Source organism: Serinus canaria, chromosome 2, assembly GCF_022539315.1.
Source record: "Serinus canaria isolate serCan28SL12 chromosome 2, serCan2020, whole genome shotgun sequence".
Classification (NCBI taxonomy): Eukaryota; Metazoa; Chordata; class Aves; order Passeriformes; family Fringillidae; genus Serinus; species Serinus canaria.
Genome location: NC_066315.1, coordinates 130,254,303 through 130,274,286, shown reverse-complemented (window position 1 = coordinate 130,274,286; position 19,984 = coordinate 130,254,303). Strand labels below are relative to the sequence as shown.

The 19,984-nt window shown below is 35.6% G+C and overlaps 2 protein-coding genes across 9 annotated transcripts in view; one reads left to right on the top strand and one right to left on the bottom strand.

The window, feature by feature from the left end:
- The window catches only part of VPS13B (vacuolar protein sorting 13 homolog B), a 430,054-nt gene that overhangs the window by 182,769 nt on the left and 227,301 nt on the right, over positions 1 to 19,984 (bottom strand). For all 8 annotated transcript variants that reach the window (XR_007776824.1, XM_018912403.3, XM_030234395.2 and 5 more), the window contains 4 exons: positions 14,529 to 14,749; positions 10,303 to 10,515; positions 2,320 to 2,491; positions 1,137 to 1,251 (listed from right to left, as the gene is read on the bottom strand). Coding sequence is in view for 7 of the 8 variants with exons in the window: in XM_018912403.3 (XP_018767948.2) it covers positions 1,137 to 1,251; positions 2,320 to 2,491; positions 10,303 to 10,515; positions 14,529 to 14,749 (721 nt within the window). In the remaining variant the exon portion in view is untranslated. The remainder of the gene's footprint in view (positions 1 to 1,136; positions 1,252 to 2,319; positions 2,492 to 10,302; positions 10,516 to 14,528; positions 14,750 to 19,984) is intronic.
- The window catches only part of PABPC1 (poly(A) binding protein cytoplasmic 1), a 688,709-nt gene that overhangs the window by 528,205 nt on the left and 140,520 nt on the right, over positions 1 to 19,984 (top strand). The window lies entirely within an intron of this gene.

Below are 19,984 nucleotides of genomic sequence, written 5' to 3'. Positions count from 1 at the left end.
TGACATGATTTTAATAGACAAAAAAAAAAAAAGCAAATTTTAATTAGCAAATATTACATACAAACAATAACTGCATTTGTAATGTAGGCAAACAGAAAGGAATTGAAATAATTTTTAAGAGAGCTCATCAGGAATAAAATTATAAAGAAATGATGGCAATGTTGCTAAATTAATACTAAATCTCTTTCCTATTGTACATAAGGAACAATAAGCATTCAACAAGACCTTGCAGACATTGGTTCCTAAGTCAAAATGATTTATGCTCCTAAATATTTTAGTTATTTTCAATGCCAACAGCCATGCTGAAGCTTTTAACAATGTTTTTCCACTCAAAGAGTAACATAACTATTCTATTTTCTCTTAATGTCTTAATTCCTAATGGAATTTGTTGATCTCTAATGGCAAATACTACCCCAGATGATCAAGGCCGGCACAGGCTCTCTCTCTGTCAAGACTGGTGTGTTCATGGCCAACACAAACTAGAAGATGGCACATGCCATTCTACAGAGCCGTGTGCCTGGGTGTCAAGTGACACAGCCATGTTGATGCAGCAAATTATCCAGCCAACAGGACTTGCAGAGTGGAAAGCAGACTGTGAATACACAGTATTGATGATGCAAGTTTGATTACTGAAGTTTTACTCAGGTGTCGGCACAACACTGTGCCATGTAACCCAGCAGAGACCACCACCTCAGCTCTCTTCATTACATTGCTGCTTTGCCACAGCAACAGATGCTTCTGAAAAACTGAGTTGGTTCTCTTTCAGCATGCAAGAGTAACATAGCATAAAGCATTAAATAATGGCACTTGCTAACACTACATGAACCAATATTTTAGGAATTTCCCATTCTAAAGTTTTGCTAAAATTATTTTCATTTAATGGATCAAGAGAGCAGTAAGTGTGAAAAAACTCACTCTCCTAAATTTGATATGATTTCTATGTATTTCTTTGGAATTAGATCTAATTCTGAGGAAACACAATGGTGATTTTATTACTTAAAAGGTCAAAATAATTTAGCTGAAATTGAATATCTACCTCAAATTAAGTTAAGAATTAAGAAGGAAAAAAAACCCAAAACAACACCTGCCTTTATCTTTCAGCCTGAAATTGAAGTATCACAACTCACAGGAATTACCTGTTTCTGTAATGGTCAATATTGAAGCTTTCTATTTTACATTTGATTTTGGTATAGACATCCTGCATATCCACTGAGGCACTGAGATCCTCTAATTCACTGACAATACAGACTTCTGCAATAGTCAAAGAAAATTATTAGTTATTAATCTGAAACTTAAAGGATTTTAAGCAAGAAATATATCTGAGACACTGCATTTTGTAAATAGGATGATGCTATTTCTCCTCAGAGTTTTCTCATAAAGCACTTTTTGATTCAAGTGTCATACTAGAATCCAAACCTTTTTATACAAATATATTGAGAAACATATATATGGGGTTTCCAGTTTAGGTGTTTATAGCATAATTCCTAAGGGGAAAAAAAAGAAAAAAATATTTGCCAAGATACTGACTCTAATTATTCTAGATTTTTCTTTCTCATGTGCAATTAGTTTCCCTAAAATCAAAGGTTCAAGTACATTTCTTGAAAACTAGCCTTAAAAATTAGTAACTTTATTTTTTCACATTTTTATGGGCACCAATGTTAATAGCTAAGCAGCAGTATTTCCTAGAAAAAGAAAATGAAGTCCTGCAGTTTATGGAATCTGAGTTTCTTTCAAACAATTATCATTGGATGAAAATCCAACTATATCTCAAACAGGAAAAAAGATAAGCTGTCCACAACACATATTTTTCTTTCAACACAGAAGATTAAACTTCTCCTCTGAACCCTGTATTAAACTTCCTTTGACTTTAACGATTATATTATGGTGATTATATTAAATTGAAATTTGAAATTATCAGTATAAATTAGAATGGACAATATATGGACATAGACAAAATATATAAATAAAGCATATCAAAATGAAACATGATTGTTTCTAAGGAAATAAATGCAGCACTCTACAGAACTGAACTAACTTATTTCCAGCTTAACTTAATCATCTGTCCACATGGAGAGGAAAGTTTACGCCAAAGAACAACACTGAATTCTAATTTGCATGCAGTAACCCAGCTAGATTTTGTTGCTGTTATTTAAAATAGAGCTTCAACCCATTATTTATGTGTTATAGTGTTCAGTAATGTTGATACAAGCTCTGAATAGATAATACTGTGCTGTAAAATAGGGTGTGCTATTTAAAAGAGCACATAAGGAATTCAAATGGAATTTAAAATAGTACATTAGGCAGAAAAATGCAGAATACCTGTGCCATTATTTCTAGGATCAGGAGCAAACAATTTTACAGTAATTTTTGGCAACATCCACTGCATCCATAGGCTGACCCGTCCACTTGAAACTCCAATATTACTTGTTGTTTGTTCCAATGTAATGGAGTCTGAGAATGGAGAATCATCACCACCCTGAAGAGAATCACCCTACAAAACAAAAACAATAGCTGAGGAGAAAAGAAGTATTGCTTTTCACCACTTCTGGGGATTTCTTCTATCTCAAGTGATATGGATGTACAAACTACAGAAATACAGATTTCCAAATCATATATTTGAATTAAGCCATTTGTAACACCAGGAAAAGATAAAACAAGTATTTTTCTCTTTTCTTTGGTAGAGATAACAGACAATGGCAAAGACTGAGTGGTAAAACTGTAAGGTTTTATGACAAGTTTCCTTGGCAAAGCACACTTGCCTTATTAATGCTACACCATGGAAATGCTATCATCAATTTAAAACAAAGGCTAATAGGAATATTTGGAGATGCAATTGGAAAAGGCATATGGAGGCCTGCACATATATAAAAGGCAAAAGAAGGAAGAGCCACTGGAAGTATCAAATCAAGAGCCACCTAGCAAGGCCATAACCCCTACACTATGTACACAGTGCGTTTGAGTCATTTTTTTCCCCCCTTGTATGTGCTTCCCTGTAATTTCAGAAAAAAGATTTCAGAAAATAATAATAACTTTTTGTAAGAATTGGAAAATTTTTATTTGCCTCTTTCTAAATACTTCTGTTTAAAAATGATTGTCACTTTTAATATTCTGAAATGTATGAAATGCTGACAAATGAGCTTGTGGAAGCTTCTGTGCCATCAGTTATCTCTGCTTCTTCCCTAAAATTTTAAGGGCTCAATAAAGAAGACACAAAGATTAATGTTTTAGAAGAAGATGATGACAAATGAAAGCTATACTGAAAATTTTGTTATGTGGGCTTATTAGAGCAATGCAGGCATGTTCTGATGATATTTACCAGCCAAAGGATTTCATCCTGCTCCTTTGCTGGATCTTCCAGATAGGGAAAGAAAGATGCAAACATAACTGATCATCAGCCCCCAGTGTTTACAGCCTATTAAACTGAACGCAAGAGACACATAAGTCACTAATATCATCCAGAAGCTCCTGAGTATCCAGAAGCATCTCCACTTGCAACTTCACCATGTGTTGTAAATTTTCTTCATTCAAGCACAAAGAAAGGAAAAAGGTTTAGTCACTTTGATCCACTAAGACCAAGCTGTTTCTAAGATTAACAGACCAATAAACACCCAAAGTCTTATCTTTCATTGAAGGTTTGTGGGATTAGGCATTGTAAAATATGATGAACAACATGTTTGAGATTTATCTAATTAAAAGCCAAGATTATTTCTATGGAAGACACCCCAGAAGGCAGATCTACATAGTAAGCACTACAATTAGACTGAAACCATTTTAACCCATCAGGCAAGATTCAGAACCCACTCGTTTTAACTTCAGATGCCCAGGAAAGCTTGATTTCAGTAGCAAAATTAAAGTCTGACAGCACTTGCCTCATTCTGCAGCCCAAGGCTGGAAATTGCAAGAATGGAAGTTCTGTTAGCAATCTATTTTCTGGATGGGTAGAACCTAGCCCAAACCCATATGGAAGCATTTATGTTGACAAATCACATTTTCATTTAACTCAGGCCTACAATTTAATTATAAGTTTTCTAAACTATAAGAGGACACAAAGAGAAACAGCAAAGATACTTTATCTGCATGCAGTAACCTTTACCCTTGAAAAGCTCAGTGATACTACAATTGGGAAGAAATCATCTACTTTGTCCATTGCTGACTCAAAGAACTTAGCATTCCAGATACTCATTTGTATGAGGAAGGGAAAGCTCGTCCAACTAATCAGCGTATGCTTCAAGAAAATAACACCTAAATATGAGACTGTAATACCTGGACCAGCTTAACAGATGTAATATGACGTGATGCAATGAAAATTAAGATCCAGTTCACCTTCAGTCATCTATAGTGACAGTGGCTTTGAGTTAATCAAAAGGCATAAAAGAAAACAAGTATATTTCTATTTCTTTTTGTTTATCTTATATAAGGCATACAGCTTACAGCTCTGAACAGGTTACCTGAAGAGCCATAGGTGATCATCTTTTGAAAAACTCTTAGACTCCTGAGATCCAAAAAAGCATTTGCTCTCTATCACATTCTAAGTGAACTAACCTCCTTACACAATCTCACCTGAAATCTCTCCAAATCATGGACTTAGCATCACCCTCTTGCTTTTAGTGCTTGTTTACTCTTCCTCTTCTGTTCTACTCTTACACTGCCTGCAAATTTAATTATTAAATATAGCAGGACCTGTCTCCTGCTGTGTATCTAATAATATTTAATGCCTGCCACAGCAGGACATGTCAATGGAGAAACCTCAGATAGCTCATTTCACTATGATGCTTCCAGCTCCCAAATGGGAGTGGCACATTGAACATACACACCCAACAAAATGAGGCAAAAAAAAAAAGTGTGGCAGAACCTGCTAGATAACACGTTCAGGGCAGAGCTTAACTTTTTTCTCACAAGCTGTGACTTGCATTTCCTATTTGCTTCTCCAGCAAAATCCTTCCTGCCTCTTGCCTTTTTTGTCCAGATTTCCACCTCTTAATACTATTTGCTAACCATGTCCTTGCAAGCTATTTCCTACTATGTCCACAAAGAGCTCTACTCCAGTGCCACTTAATTATCCTACAAGGCAATACTAACTGACAGTGGCATGAGAGTAAATATCTTTTCAACACTGTAAACAAAATTCAGTTTTCTTCAAGAATGCCAGCATCTGTCCTTGGAATGAAAAAGTTCCAAGGGGAAAGCAGCCTTGGAGATTGTCAGGCCTGCAAACTCCCCAGCATCTGAAAGGATGTAGGCAGAGCTGTCACTTCTCCAGTGCTAACCAGCGTTAGCCCTTATTGCTTCTCCTGAAATGGCCGGCACCAGTAATAAGACAGTGACATAACCCAGCCATTTTGCTGTCTTCCACCATGCCTGTGAACCCTCTGCAAACACCAGCCTGTCTCCCTTCAACTGCTCTGCTCACTTGTTAAGCAGTGAAGGGTAGGAGTGAAAAATTTATCCTTCCAAAAGCACAATGCTTTGAGAATCCTATCTCCCGTTTTAATGAGTCTTTACTTGCAAAGTCCTCATTCTTAGAGGACATCAGAAAAGCCTCAACCTACTTCATGACTTGAGATTTCATGCCATGAGAATGGCATTAGTTCTGATAATTTCGATTTCTGACAATCAGTGCCTCTCTATTTGTTTCTTTTGTATAACATCCACACAGCTTCTTTGACACTCTGCCTTTCAATAACTTCCCACACCTTCATAATTTGCCTTTGAATGATTGCCCTAAAAGATGATGCATCAGTGTTGGACTTCCACTGTGTCTGAGATGACCTTTCTCATCAAAACTCACATGCCCTAAAAAGATGGTGGAGTCAACAGTACTTTGGGCAGACCCCTTCAGCAGGGCAGATCTGAAGAAAGGAGCCAGCCAAAAAGAATTTCCCTGTCCTGAGATCTTCAGATGGATTTCACAAAGTATCAAGATATAAAAGCCAATTAAGGTAAGGAAAGGGAAAAACAATACTTTGACACTGATTTACAGTTCAAGCCAATGTTCTTGACAATGCTGATGTTCTGTGGACCCATTTGTGGCTCTCTATTCCTTGCATTCTATAAAAAGATTTTTTTTCTTTTATTTTTCTTTTATTTTTTTAATCTGAAGAATATTTCAAGTTCTGTTTGTACCATAAGCACACTTCATTTTGCCAAACCAACTTACAAACTGTGATGGAATGGGTGGGAATGAGAGACAGTCTCTTCTTGTCTTCCACACCCCCCCCCCACTCTCCCACTGAACATGTTCCAAAATGGATTTTGAATGAAAATCAACTTTGTTCTAAAATTTTGGCAGGTCTCTACATTTCTGATAGTTGAAAAATAAGTAAACAATAGCTGATTAAATTTAAAGAGGTACAGTTAACAGCAAATCTGTATTGCCACCATGGTAATTTTTGAATTTTATAATTGGGTTCCTTTATTTCTGTAATTTAATGTTTTCAGCTGTTTCATGCATTTTGTTAGGTTTTTTTTTCCACAGAGAGCTATTTTTATTTAGTGGTTTGAGTACAAAGATAACTTTACTGTGAAGAAAAGTCACGCTATAATTTTCCCACACTTCTTTTGGATTATTTTTCTGAAGATATTAAATTATGTATAATGCCTCTCCGAGAATCAGTCAGTTGGTAATTTTGGCACAAGGCTACTTAAAACAGTAATTCTGAGATTTCTAAAGAACAGTATTTACCCTAGAGTTACAGATACCCAGACCCAGATGTATCATTAGAAGCTGGACCTGCAATTGCCAGGGTTTGGAATTCATTCTACCACACAGCCTGAAAATCCTAACAAGGGCCTCAACTCCCTTGGGCTTCACCTCACCTACAATTCTGTATTTGGGCTACTGCATTCCCCTCCAGAATTCCAGGTGACTTTCCCTTACTCCCCCTTGGAGTGGCAGCACGTCAGGGTAGCTAAACCTTGGTCTGTGGTGTCCAGCAGTGATCTCTTGCTGGCAGCCATGGCAGCTGCAGAGCTGGTCCAGAGACACCCCCAGCTGCTCAACACCCCATCCCTGGCAGAGGGACACGGTGCTGCCTCTGCCCCCTTCAACACTTTTACTTCAACATACTACCAATATTTTTTCTGCAGTGAAAACCTGTGTAAACAGCTGAACTGGCCCATTCCCTTAGTGGCAGATGCTCCTCTGAAGACAGACAGAACATGTTGTATGACTGTCCTTTGGGAGGCAAACAAATGGAAGAGAATGCATTTCTTCTTAGCCCTCTGTTCATGATACTGTAACCACAACCATTAGGCAGAGTCAAAGGGCCTGAAAAACTGATGGTCTGCAGTAGCTGACATCTTCTTTTATTTTTTGTAAGCTCAAATTCACAGAAACTTTTTGCAGTAAAAAACTAAGAAACTGAAGTGAGACGAAAGACTCTTGTTTCTCATCGAGTTTCAATTTTCATTTTGGATTTTCAGCACCCAGCATGTTATTGTTAAATATGTTTATGCATTACTTTTCTGCTCTGTTTCCAGATCTACTGAAAAATCAAGCCAGAGTCAGAAACCCTGAACTATTTTCCCACAACTTCTCATGCCAAGTCCTAAAATATACAATTTAATTCTTTTACCAATTGATGCAAATTGACCAATATACTGAGTTTATTTTCTTACCAGAATTTATCTTTGTTCATCAGGAAGATCCAAACATATGAGGCCTTCATCCTTGGCCTGCCTAAAGCTCAGTGATGATCACAGTTTGGCCACACTAATGCTATGCCTTATCAAAATAACTTCTGCATTCTTGCTCAATCACTGAGTTTCCCCAAGGACTAAACACTTCTACCACTGTTTGTACTTCAGTAAACAGTAACAAGTGGGCTGTTGCAGTCTGCACTACCTTACCTTTTCCAAGGCAGGGATGGTAACAATGATTAACTGTTTCCAGCCTCCAGTATTTAAGCCTCTCACTCATGTTTCCCTGTCCTACCACCACCCAGGCTCAAAGTCAGTAAGCCTAGGTAGCTTTTTCCACATCAGACCATGGTGCTCACATCAAGTTGTCAGCAAGAAAAGAATTAGACACAGCTTAAAATATAAATCATTCACAAATCACATAAACAAATTATCCTTTTTTTGCTATCTGATATAAATAGTTGTGGAAGCTTGCTTTCTTCTTTTATAGCAAGTCTGCTGCAGCTGAAAGAAGCTTTAAAAATAATCATGTGTCTCCCATAGAGCAAAACACAGAAACTATAAAATCTCTAAACTTAAAAAATCCCATAGCTATGGCAGCAAAGCTGTTTTTGTTTGATACATTTCAAGATTTCAAGGCTCAAAACAATAGAAATATAAAAACTAAATACAGAGCCCGATAAAACACTAACTTTTCTAAAATTTCCCCAAGTCAAACCTACAGAAATATATATTATTATTTAATTAATCTATTCTAATACTGTCCCTTGTTCACTAATTCACTAAATTTCATTTAGATAATTTAGATTTTTTAGGAGAAGAAATTTTCTAGCCAGTGTATAACACTTGTTGAGAATACAAAGAAAATTAAATAAATTATGGAGAACATTTTGCAAAAGGGTAGGATATGAACACTGAACTTGGACCCATATTACTAAAATAATCTTGGTAACATATGGATTAAAACATTACTGAATAGTTTCAATTAATACTCGAAATACAAAATGTATTCCAAATACTGCTGTCTCTGTAGATGATCAAAAACAAATTGCTATTTATAAAGCTGGTGGTTTCTGATAGTAATGAGAAATTAATTTGATGTGAGTAAGGGAAAAACCACTATTTTTGTGACCATATTGTTCTCTTACTATTATTGCTTACCTTCAATTCTGTATCCATGGCAATATTTTTCATAACTGAAATCATGCACACATGCAAACACCAAACACAAGGCTATTTAAAAACCCTACAAACATTTTAGTGAAATAACTTAAGAACTGAAACTTTAGCCCAAACACCTTTTAATGTCAGCTGCCTCTTCTCTGTGTGTGTGTGTGTGTGTGATGCATATAAAAAGTAGGCACTAGCAATCACCATTTCACCTTCTCCAAACCTGAGAATTAACATAAACTATACACAGGGCTAAGTCAATCCTGGCCAAGTGCTGAATATGTATTGCAATCAGAATCCAAATTACTCTATTTCTGCCTGTGTTCCAGAACTGTTCTGTGAGGTATCCCTAAAGTTGATGGGACTATTCTGAGACTGAAAGCCAGTCATTCAGAAAAGTCTCCCTACATTCTTATAGATTTATGTTACAAACAAAGCACTGAACACATGTGATACCTTCAATTCATCTGACACATTTTTGACTTGCTCTTCGAGCACAACAAGGTCAACTCACTATTTTAACTTGGAAACCTGACAGGGGCACTAAGAAAACCACAAATACTATGCCTGTGCAGTTGCAAAGCTTCCTGAGACCATCCATTCTACTCTATACCAGCTCCCTGGTGACTTCTGGCTAATGGTACTCATGGGTGAAGTTTAACATGGCACTCATGCTGATAAAAGAATCAGCCTGCTTTCCTCAGTGTGGCACAGGAGTCCTCCCCCTGCCTTGAATATTTTACAGTCTCAGGCAAACACTGACACTATGATCAGGTACCAGATCTCTCCAGGCAGTTACACAGTGTTATAAATTAAAGAAGGAGAAATACATAAACCCAGTGGCCAGTCTTATATCTGAAGATGCATACCCAAATGCTCGTGTGACAGAGCCACAAGAGCAGTGTGAGACATGGACAGCTGGGATAGGGGAATGGACTGAGCTCCAGGAGTAGGTCACAGATGGCACAGTGGTTCAACAGTGACTGGATGGAGGTGGGGTGAGCACACAGCTGGGTGCAATGCCAACCTTGGAAGCCTTCACAGCCCAGTACCTCTGCTAGTTGCCAATGCAATTTACACACAGCAGCTCTCTACTGACCCAGCCATCAGAGTGACTGGCTGACTACTTGGAACAGCTCACAAGCAGCAAGGTATCAGAGGTATTTTCAAAACAGCACTTACTATTCTACTAATTCTGGACTTGAAAAATGGCTCATGCTTCTTGACCTGAAAACACTAACCACTGTTTTCAGACACAAGATAAAAAACACTCACTTCAGAGAGAAACAATACAGACAAATAATAAATATAGCCATATACAGCAAATAATTTCTCTTTTTTGTTCCACCAAAATCAGTAATAAAGTATTGTGCATTAGTTTATTGGGTCAAACCACCTGGACTCTACGGCTCTTTCTGGTTCATCCTTGACTGCCCACCACTAAATTTTGTAGGTCAGACTCACACAACACATTTTTTTAAGAAATAAAAATACCTCTGTAGTGGTTCCAATGTCAGCAGATGGACTGTATGTGCTGGTATCTGGTGGAATGGTACCAACACTACTTTTAACTGGGGAGCTAGGAGGAAAAGGTCCTGTCATGGTCTCAGTATAGACAGAAGACACAGATTGATATAGAACTCCTTTCCTCTGTATTTTATTCCAAACTTTACTTGTGATCTCAGCCAGTTCATACAGAAGCTGCACCTAAAAGAAAAAATAAAACTTAATTTTAGGATGAATCTTTTCTTAACAAGGTGAAGGAAAAATCATCAAAGTCCTCCACTGAGACTTGGAACATAGCAGAACTGAACTTCTCACCATTTAGAATGTTCTGATAAGCAACTACATTGCAAATTAAATAATTAGCACCATTTACAGTATATTGACTTTGATAAGAATAATCTGTTCTTTGAGTAAACATATGGTACATAGCTCAAAAGCATAAAAAATAACATGGTCTTGTAAAATTTTTACTAACATAAATTTAAAACAATTATGCAAAGGTAATTTAGCATATATTTCATGTGTATAGATACAGTCTCTAGGAAAAAGCAAATGTAAACTTTATAAAATATTAACAATGCAAAATTAATCACTCAAATTCTATTAAAATAATGATCCCATGCAGCATGTGAAACTGATCTGGCTTTGGAAGAATATTCACTACCAAACTCAACAGTCTCCCGGCATATGTCATTCCAATATTTAGAAACACACTGTTTAACTTGCACATTGTTTGACTCAGTTCTAAGATATTTACATAAGTTTTTGTAAATAGGCATTAATCATGGAATTTGTATGACAACATATTGGAATATACTGTATAAAAAAAGGTCAGTGAAAACTGAAAATAATATATAAGCAGATTCACAGCTGGATACCATACCCAAGTTGCCATTATAAAAAATTTAAATTCTCATATTTATAAGAACTTTAAGCCTCAGGACACTTTTGCTCTATGAAGCTGGCTTCTTATGTGGGCAGAACAGATGCAGAAAAACACTGCTGTCAATCTATATTTGATATAAAACAGTACTTGATTCTGTGCGTGAGAATGTGTGATGAAGTCTCAAAGTACATGGTGCAGTCCTTTCTTAAGAGGTGAAATGTTGGAATTTTATAAAAACCTTGTTAATTCATCTTGGATTGTCTTTTGAAGTTTCAAGGTTTACAAAGAGCAGGTCACATAATCTTTTGACAGAATTTTCCTTGGAGGAAATAAACCTCACAGTACATTTTTTTTTCCCCTTCATATACAGAGCAATCGACAGCCAAACAATTCTGGCTCTGGTGAAGAACTCCTTCAGTTATGCTCTAAAGTATTTTGCGTCTGTAGCACTCATATAGGCATGGTAAACTTTAAATTACCAAATTCAAATTTCTAAGTTTTCCCAAATCTTTTCCATGTAATGCAGGAAGCTCAACGAATGTCCTAATGCAACTAACTAATGTAATGTCCACCCAATTGATTGACTAATACAGCATTAACTGGTGTTGACACTTTGCTGGCAAAAATATCTCTAGAAATTTAATAGGATACAGGCAGATATCCAAATCATACATGCTTGCAATTTCCCCATGTCCCAATTTCTTTCCAAGAAACCAAAAGACAACTTAACCTATATTTTTATGTTTTAATGAAACAGGGCTTTCAGAAAATTATTTATGCTATTGTTCCTAAAGGCACAAAGTAATGGAAAAGAAGTGACTTGTGTTTACGTACATGCTCATATACAAGGTTTGTCATCAGTTAATCCAACACTGAAAGGTTCAAATCTTACTGGGGTTGCAGCAGTCACAATCATTAAAACCAATAATTACATATCTTGTCAGGGAGACTTTTTGAAATTGCTCAGGCTAGAATCTTTCCAGCCACTCTGAAACAGTGGCTATTTCAGACAGCAGTAGCCATGTCAATGAACATCACCAGCCAACCAAGCAGTATCATCAAAATACTCCATCCCACTTTGAAGCTAGGGAGAAAATAAGTTTGTAGGTACACAGCTTGTAGTACCTGGGAGTGGGGCTGTGGCCAAGCCTCAGACCCAGCGGGCTACAGCTGTGAAAAGCAGGTGAGCAGCATTGAAAGTAATGAGACATGGAGTGCCCAGGTGCAGTGACCAATCCCCAAAGGGAACAAAGGGCACACAGGAGCAATGCATAAACATGAATGGTATAAAAGTTGGGCTAAAGAACAAAAAGGGCAGAGGGTTGCAGCCTTCTGAAGTGACATGATGTTACTCTGTATGGGCAAATGCTTAAAGCCTTCTGAAATTGCATGGTGATACTGTGTATATCGTGGCTGTCTCAACTTATGTTTGTGGCATAAATTCAGCAAACAAAAAGACACACTTTCATTAGAGGGAGATGATTTTCATAGATTTATATTAAAAGGTAAAAATACCAAAAAGCCTCACAATAAAGCCTCATTAAAACAAAAAAGATGGCATGTGTCTACATGTAAATAAAATTTCAAAACTTCAGATAAAGTTACATCTTTGGTTATTTTTAATGCACTTTATTTCATTCCACTGGTTGTTACTGACTAAATTAGAAGGATTCCTTCTTCTCTTGTTGGTTGTGTGTTTTCAAATGCCTAATCTCAATATTTTACAAATACATTTCTGATTATGTGAGAAGGGCTAGTGTAAGTGTAAAGCTTCTGTCCTTTCCCAGTATTTTTGAGCAGAGATAATAATTATTTTTAGAACACACTATTTAAGAGAAGAAAAATGGTAGAACAAAAAGGGTAACTGCCAGTATTTGTTAAAAAAAGCTTCCCCCTCTCACTGCTTCCACTCCCTCCTCAGCAAAACCACACATAACTCAATAAGACCCCACTGACTACTTGGCAAAATCTGTAAAGCTCAATAAGTTACAGCATTTTATACTTTAAAAAATAACATATTACTACAAAATTGAAAATTACAACTAAGGACAACATCCTGGCAATTTTGCACACTGCAAGTATCTATTGACTTTACAGCCATCAGAACATGGTTTCATATTAAATCATAATAGTCATATAAATATAATACATCACCTTTGCTACCATTTAACAAATTCACCAAATTTCACCTAGTTTGAGGCTGTCATCTATAGAAAAAATACAGCCTGTCACTGTAAGAGATCAAATTTCATACTGTGAATTTATGACTATCAAATGCTGTTTATGGAACTGCATTTTTCATCTTCTATCCTTCAACATCTGGTTCAAGAAGACTGATTGCCTTTTTTTCTTCCCTTTTGCATAAGTAAAGCAGAAAGGACAAGTAAGGCACATGTAAAGGAGAAAAGACAGTTCAAGAACCTTTAGTAAGCTCAAATAATTTCTCCGTATCCTTTGAGTCATTAGAATACTTCAATAAATAATAACATCACAGTGTACAAGGACACCCTTTAATACAACAACATTTGATCTAATATTCTATACTACAGCTTCATTTTAACATTTCACTATGCACATAATACAATTTATATGGAGCTCAGAGTTTCAGTTTTTTAGTGGAAATACTTTCTTACAGTTTGCAAAACAAATTACTTACTTACACTTTAATAGGAATGCTTGAAAAATATTGTATTTTCCTATTTTCTTCTTTGTTCTTAACTCACATTTAGGTAAGAATTGCACTCATAACAATGCATTCCACTTTAAATATTATTAAATACCTACTGTACTTGAAATTAAGGCAAACAAGGTCCAAGTCATTAAAATACAATATGTGCCTTCTGAAAAAAATCTAAGAACACCTTTTCCTTTTAATAAAAACAAATGAGGTGGTAAATTTTGTTTACATGCATTCATCTGTTTTTTCTTCCTTTTACTGCAGGACACCATTGTTTGCCTAAAAGACACTTTATGTTCAAAGAAACGTTAGTTCAATGAAAATGTAGCAAAAAAACTACATTAAACCATTTCATTATAAGAATCCACAGTGACAGCAGAACAGTATCATAGCATTTAATGGTACATCTGCAATTCATTTCACTCCATCAGCCAAAAGATGCATTTCTACTACAGCTATTACATTTAGAGAAGAGTTTAAATTACAGAAGTTGAGAGAGCTTCAAAGCAAATCTCAATCTAAGCACCTTGATCTTGATGGCCCAGTTAAAAAAAAATTAAGATAGAGACCCTCTTCATGAAAATGCAGATCAATTGTACTTAAATCAAGTTATTGTTAATTTCCTTTTATAAATCAATTAAATGTACCAACCTGGGGGTTGGAGCATTTTATTTCAAGGGATTCAAGGTCGACATGGAGGCAGACGACAAACGAGTGTCTGGATTCTGGCCCTGAAGCAAGCAGCTTCTGTGAAGTCACAGCTAAAGTTGAAGTACAGCCCATTGGTTCCACCAAATTAAGAGTCATCTGTTGTCCAAGAAGGGTATATACACTAAAATGATGCAGACTAATTGTCCATGGAAAAGCATCACCTAGTGATTAAAAAGAAGGGTGTTAAACAGTTAAACAATTACTTAATAAAAAGTAGGGTATTAATTTCACAAAACTAGCAAAGGCCTTATTCTAAACCACCTCAGAAGTCAGCACTTGCAATCCACAACCATTAAATTGATCCCAAACCCTCATAAATATTATTCAACCATTATTTCCATGCTATATTTCAAAATCTAAACAATAGCAATAATTTTTTTACAGCAGCTAAAAACTGAAATCCATTGGGAATTTTAACTCCAAACTGTGAACAAACATGTACAATGCAGTCTTTAAAGAAATCTTTCTTATTCGTATAATTTTCCTCAAACTGAAGAATATCTAGAAAACACTCCCCACTTTTTTCAGTGTATGGATGCAGTTCAGAGGCAACTCCTTCTATTACATACTTATATCTATTTACAGGTTGTAATACTAAAAATCTGAATTCTTTCCTTTAGAAGTCTAGAGGTTGCATCTCAATACAGTGGTGCTGCAGAGTGAAGCCCTTTCCACCACCTCGCTTCAACTTCCTTAGGTGATGGATTTTCTAAAATCAAATTACTATGGACATATACTTAGCACTTCATTTCTTATATTTAGGAGGAAGACTACCCAGAGAAGTTTCTGGCATCCTACCAGGAATCGTTATCAGGAATAATCACTGAGGGAATTGGCAGTGCACAGCTGAACAACAAAATGCCTACAGCTTCTGTACAATCAGTTTTCTTTAGGTTGTCAATAGAAACATGAAAGTTTCCAAAGCAGGATCACAGAACTATTCAGGTAGCTCTTTACAGGGCCAACAGGAACTCCTTTTGGTGAAGGAAAATTTTCAACAGCTCTACCAGATAAAGTTGAGAGGAACTCAGCACACAGATTACAGGACTTGAAACAGAATCCCTGTGGTGGCCTGATCCTGGCTGAGTGTCAGGAACCCACTACAGCTGCTATCACTCCCCTTACTCAGCTGGACTAGCAGAGGAGTCAGGGAGAAATAATTCACCTGTTACTGTTCATGGGCAGAACAGATTCAACTTGGGAAAGTCCATTTGGAACCAGTTGGAACTGGCTTCTTTGAATATGAGGAAAACTTCTGGAATGTTCTCACAGATGTCAGCCCCGCAGTCCACCCCACTACCAAAACCTTGCCACGTAAAGCAAATACAATCTCACATATGATAGCCAGGTCCCAGAGGAAAAAATTAGGCTCTGGGAGAAACACTGAACCAAAATACAAAGAATGCTCAAAAGAAGTGAGGAAAATAAAGCAATCAAAGATATGTGGATAATTCTAATTTTACTTGAAACAGATACAAAAAAAAGGTTTTTGCTCTTCAGAGGTATAAGAACATAAAAATATTTCAGGGGGGATTTGGGGTTTCTTTTGTTTAATTTTGTTTTCTTTAAAGAAAATCTTAATCTCATTTGTCATATTTCCTCCTGAGGAAGTTGGGCCTTTTTGTCACAACTTGAACAACACAGAGTCTGTGCCCAGCATGTGAATTTTCAATCCACCAAAAGAAACTGCCTGTCCCAATATGAAGTAATGTAAAAGCAGCTGGATGAAGTGCCAGATCCAGACACAGCAGGCTGCTGAGCATCCACAAACCTCAGCCATGCTGAAATAGTCTTCATCTTTGCAGGGAGAACAGAGAAGAAGAAAAGTTCTCCTTCCCACAGGAAAATTCCGAAAGTTATTTGGTATGAGGTTTTATTTTTCAAAATTTTGGCCTAAGTCATGGATAGAGACTCCAAATTAATCTAATACCCCAGGAAGCATGGGAGCCAGTCTTGAGAATCAGAGGAGAAAATGGTAGACAAAGGTACACTGGGCCATGTACCTTGGGGTCTCATGAGACAATAAAAAATACAAAGCAGTGTTCTTAAACAATATAAGAGTGTGTTTGCTGTCTGGTGTGATCTACAGTCAATAATGTCCTGCTGAGAAATCACAACAGTTAGAAAATAGCACCAACTGTTAAATGTGACCATTTAAAGAAATTGGAAGGGTTTTGAAATTAAAAGGAAGCTTCATTTCAATATCTTTTACCATATTATTTTAGTAAGGCTTCTATTTTTTTCTTCCACAAGTGGCTTCAGCAATACGTTTATATGGTCAAAAGTATGTATCAGAAAACTGTGTCTCATCCTAAAGACAAACTAAAAACTTGAATAGTTTATTTTGAAGCTATTACATACTGAAGAATTCAGTTCAAAGTAATGTGAAAATATTTTCAAAAGGTTTGCAGATTAAAAGTTTTGAAGCAATTAATTCATGCTTTTTTCCAAGTTCAGTCATCCAAGAAATACAAAAAAATAATTGTAATAGATGGAAAAAATTCAAATGCAAAGTCAACTCCAGTAACATGTTTCTAATTAATTCATATGAACTTTGTTTTCTCTGTGACCACCACAGTAAATTAACATAGTTTATATTTCATGGATTAGAAAGAAAGAATATCTACGGAAAAAAAATCAGTGGTAGCTCTACTAGACTGCAAACAATATCCACCTTAAAAGCAAAACAATGATAAATTTTTATCAATTTACAGAAACCACAGGACGTTGAAAAAAATACTGCAGTAAAGACACAGTGAATTTACAGCTATGAAATTCCCCCAATGTCATCAGTTACCTCTTCTTCAGCTCCATATACACTATATGCCTGTTTTAGCATTTTATTGGTACTGTGCACCTGATAAATCCTGATTTTGTTGTTGCAACTATATCTTATTTGTTTAAAAAAAATGTACCTTCATTCATTTGCAAATTTGTTTTGTGAAACTATTAGAAAATAATTCAAAGCATCTAAATATCAAAAGCAACATTGCTTATAGGATTTTCCAAATTTTAAAGAATGATTTCTTAGTAGAAAGGAAAAGTCAGTGCCATATTTAGCAGAATTTTCTCTATATCTAACCTTCCCATCTACATATACTATTATTTTGTCACCTCATTGATGAAGTTCTGAAATATTTTAAGTAAATTGGGAAAACTGGAATTTCCTTCAGTAGAACTACAGTACACTCAACATTTATTATGGCAAGATTATAAAATATACACAGGAAAGACCCCTACTATGTTTGAAGATTCTGATTAATTCCGGATTTACTACTATCATAAATCCTTATTTTTAATTTTGTAGAGCACCGTCACTAATTTGTTTATAAAAATTTATTAATTAAAATATTTCAACTGCTTTGATAACTTCTTAAATTTATAAATACCACTTTCAGGTATTTGGCAGTTGACTGACCTAACCATCAGACAATTTTCAAAGAACTGGTTTTTATCAGCTACTTGCAATAGTTTAGAAATACTAAATTCCAACAGAAATTTTGTATTATTTTTCAAATGTATAAATAAAAAAAAATTGGTATGTGGAATCTCTTTCTCTGGTACTTATTGATGCACTTTGCTTCTTTGCTGGAGTTAATCACTAAAGCTCATAACAAGACCTCCCATATGCATGACATACAATATTGATAAATGTGCTTAACTACTAATAAATGTAATGTTTGCTCTCATTTTATGAATAACTTATCTTTATTTTAAAAAACAGATTGCAATTGTGTTATTTGTCCATTATGTTGTGTATGCAATGCTGACAGTTGTACAAAAGAGAAATTTTGTTTGTTTAGAATCAGTAATGGTAGGAGAGAGATCATGAAAGCTTTATCATCATGTACTCTGGGATCTATTCCCAGGCTTACCAGCAGTATCCCCTGCAATCCTTAAAAAGCAACCTGACTACTGTGTCTTCATTTCCCTTTCTGAACCCACACTGCAGGGTCTTTACATGGATTTCTAAAGCCTTCATTCTCATGGGACATGCAATGTTTTAAAAAAAGATATTGCAGTCACTACGTGTTAGGTCACTTGTACTTCCTCCCAGCCATGCAACAGGAAAGTAATTCTATGTCTGCATAACTCCAGCTTCTCCAACATGAGAACTAATTCTACAAGCCATTCTCATAACAGGTAAATTAAACACAGTAATTACTATTGCAGATGGTGACATCAACTATAAGCTCAAACAAACCAAAATAGGATAGATTTAGATTAGATATAAAGAAGAAATTATTCACTACAAGAGTAGCAAGACACGGGAACAGGCTGAAAAGAGAAGTTGTGGATGTCCCATCCCTGAAAGTGCTCACAGCCAGGTTGGAATGGGCTCTGAGCAATCCAGTCTAGTGAGAAGTGTCCCTGTCCTTGGCAGGGGGGTTGGAAATAGATGATCTTTAAGGTCACACACAGACCTCTCAATGAAACAGCACACTATTTTAATGTTAAATATTTATCCTGAATATAATAACAGAAAAAATAATTTCTGTAAATTTGAAGGTAAACATTTTTAAAAATCTTATGCAAGTTATAACTTGTACAAAGGCCAACATACTGCTGTTCTACTTTAAACATTTAACTGTTCTTTTCACATTGAAATCTATATGGCACTAATTTCCTATTTCCCTGCAAGTCACTTATTGACAGATTATTGAGTTTCAACATATGTTAAAAATTCTGTGAAGATATATAATCTGTCTTACTTCACAAGCAAAAGCCATCTTTCAAATTAAAGTATTTGGAATAGTGATTCACATGACTGTCAGTATATGGCTATCCACCTGAAAATGTGAATATGACTAGCAGCAATATCAACAATTTTAAGATATTTTAAACACTATTTCCTAAAAATATTTTACTGTGTCTTACCTAAAGATCTCTACCTTACTGTATTTGACATTAGTAAACATTTTTAAAAAGATGAATGCATAAAATATACTACTATGAAAGATTTACTACTATGTTTCCAGAGAGGAACATTATTATATTAATAAATAATATTATTTTTAAAATAATAATTATTCAATAATTAAATAACTGAAAATGTAAACTTCTAAAACCAGGAGGATTTCATCAATAATAAAAATTTTCATTATTACTCTAAAACAGTGCTTTACCTATGAAAAAGTTCCCTTCATGTCTTCATCTTGTTCTTCTGTTAAAAGAGTTTAGATTTTTGGAAGACCACTTAGCAGTCCAGAATTTCTGACTATAGCAACATATGTTGTCCAACTGTATTTACCACATTTTAGCCTATCACTATAGGTTGGAACTTGGAGATTATACAGGTGATTGTCAAATATCTGAAGTTAAATGTGCACAGAAAGTCACAACTCACTCTAAGCCCTTTTCTAAACATTTCTGTTTTGCTCAAACTGAGTTTCTAA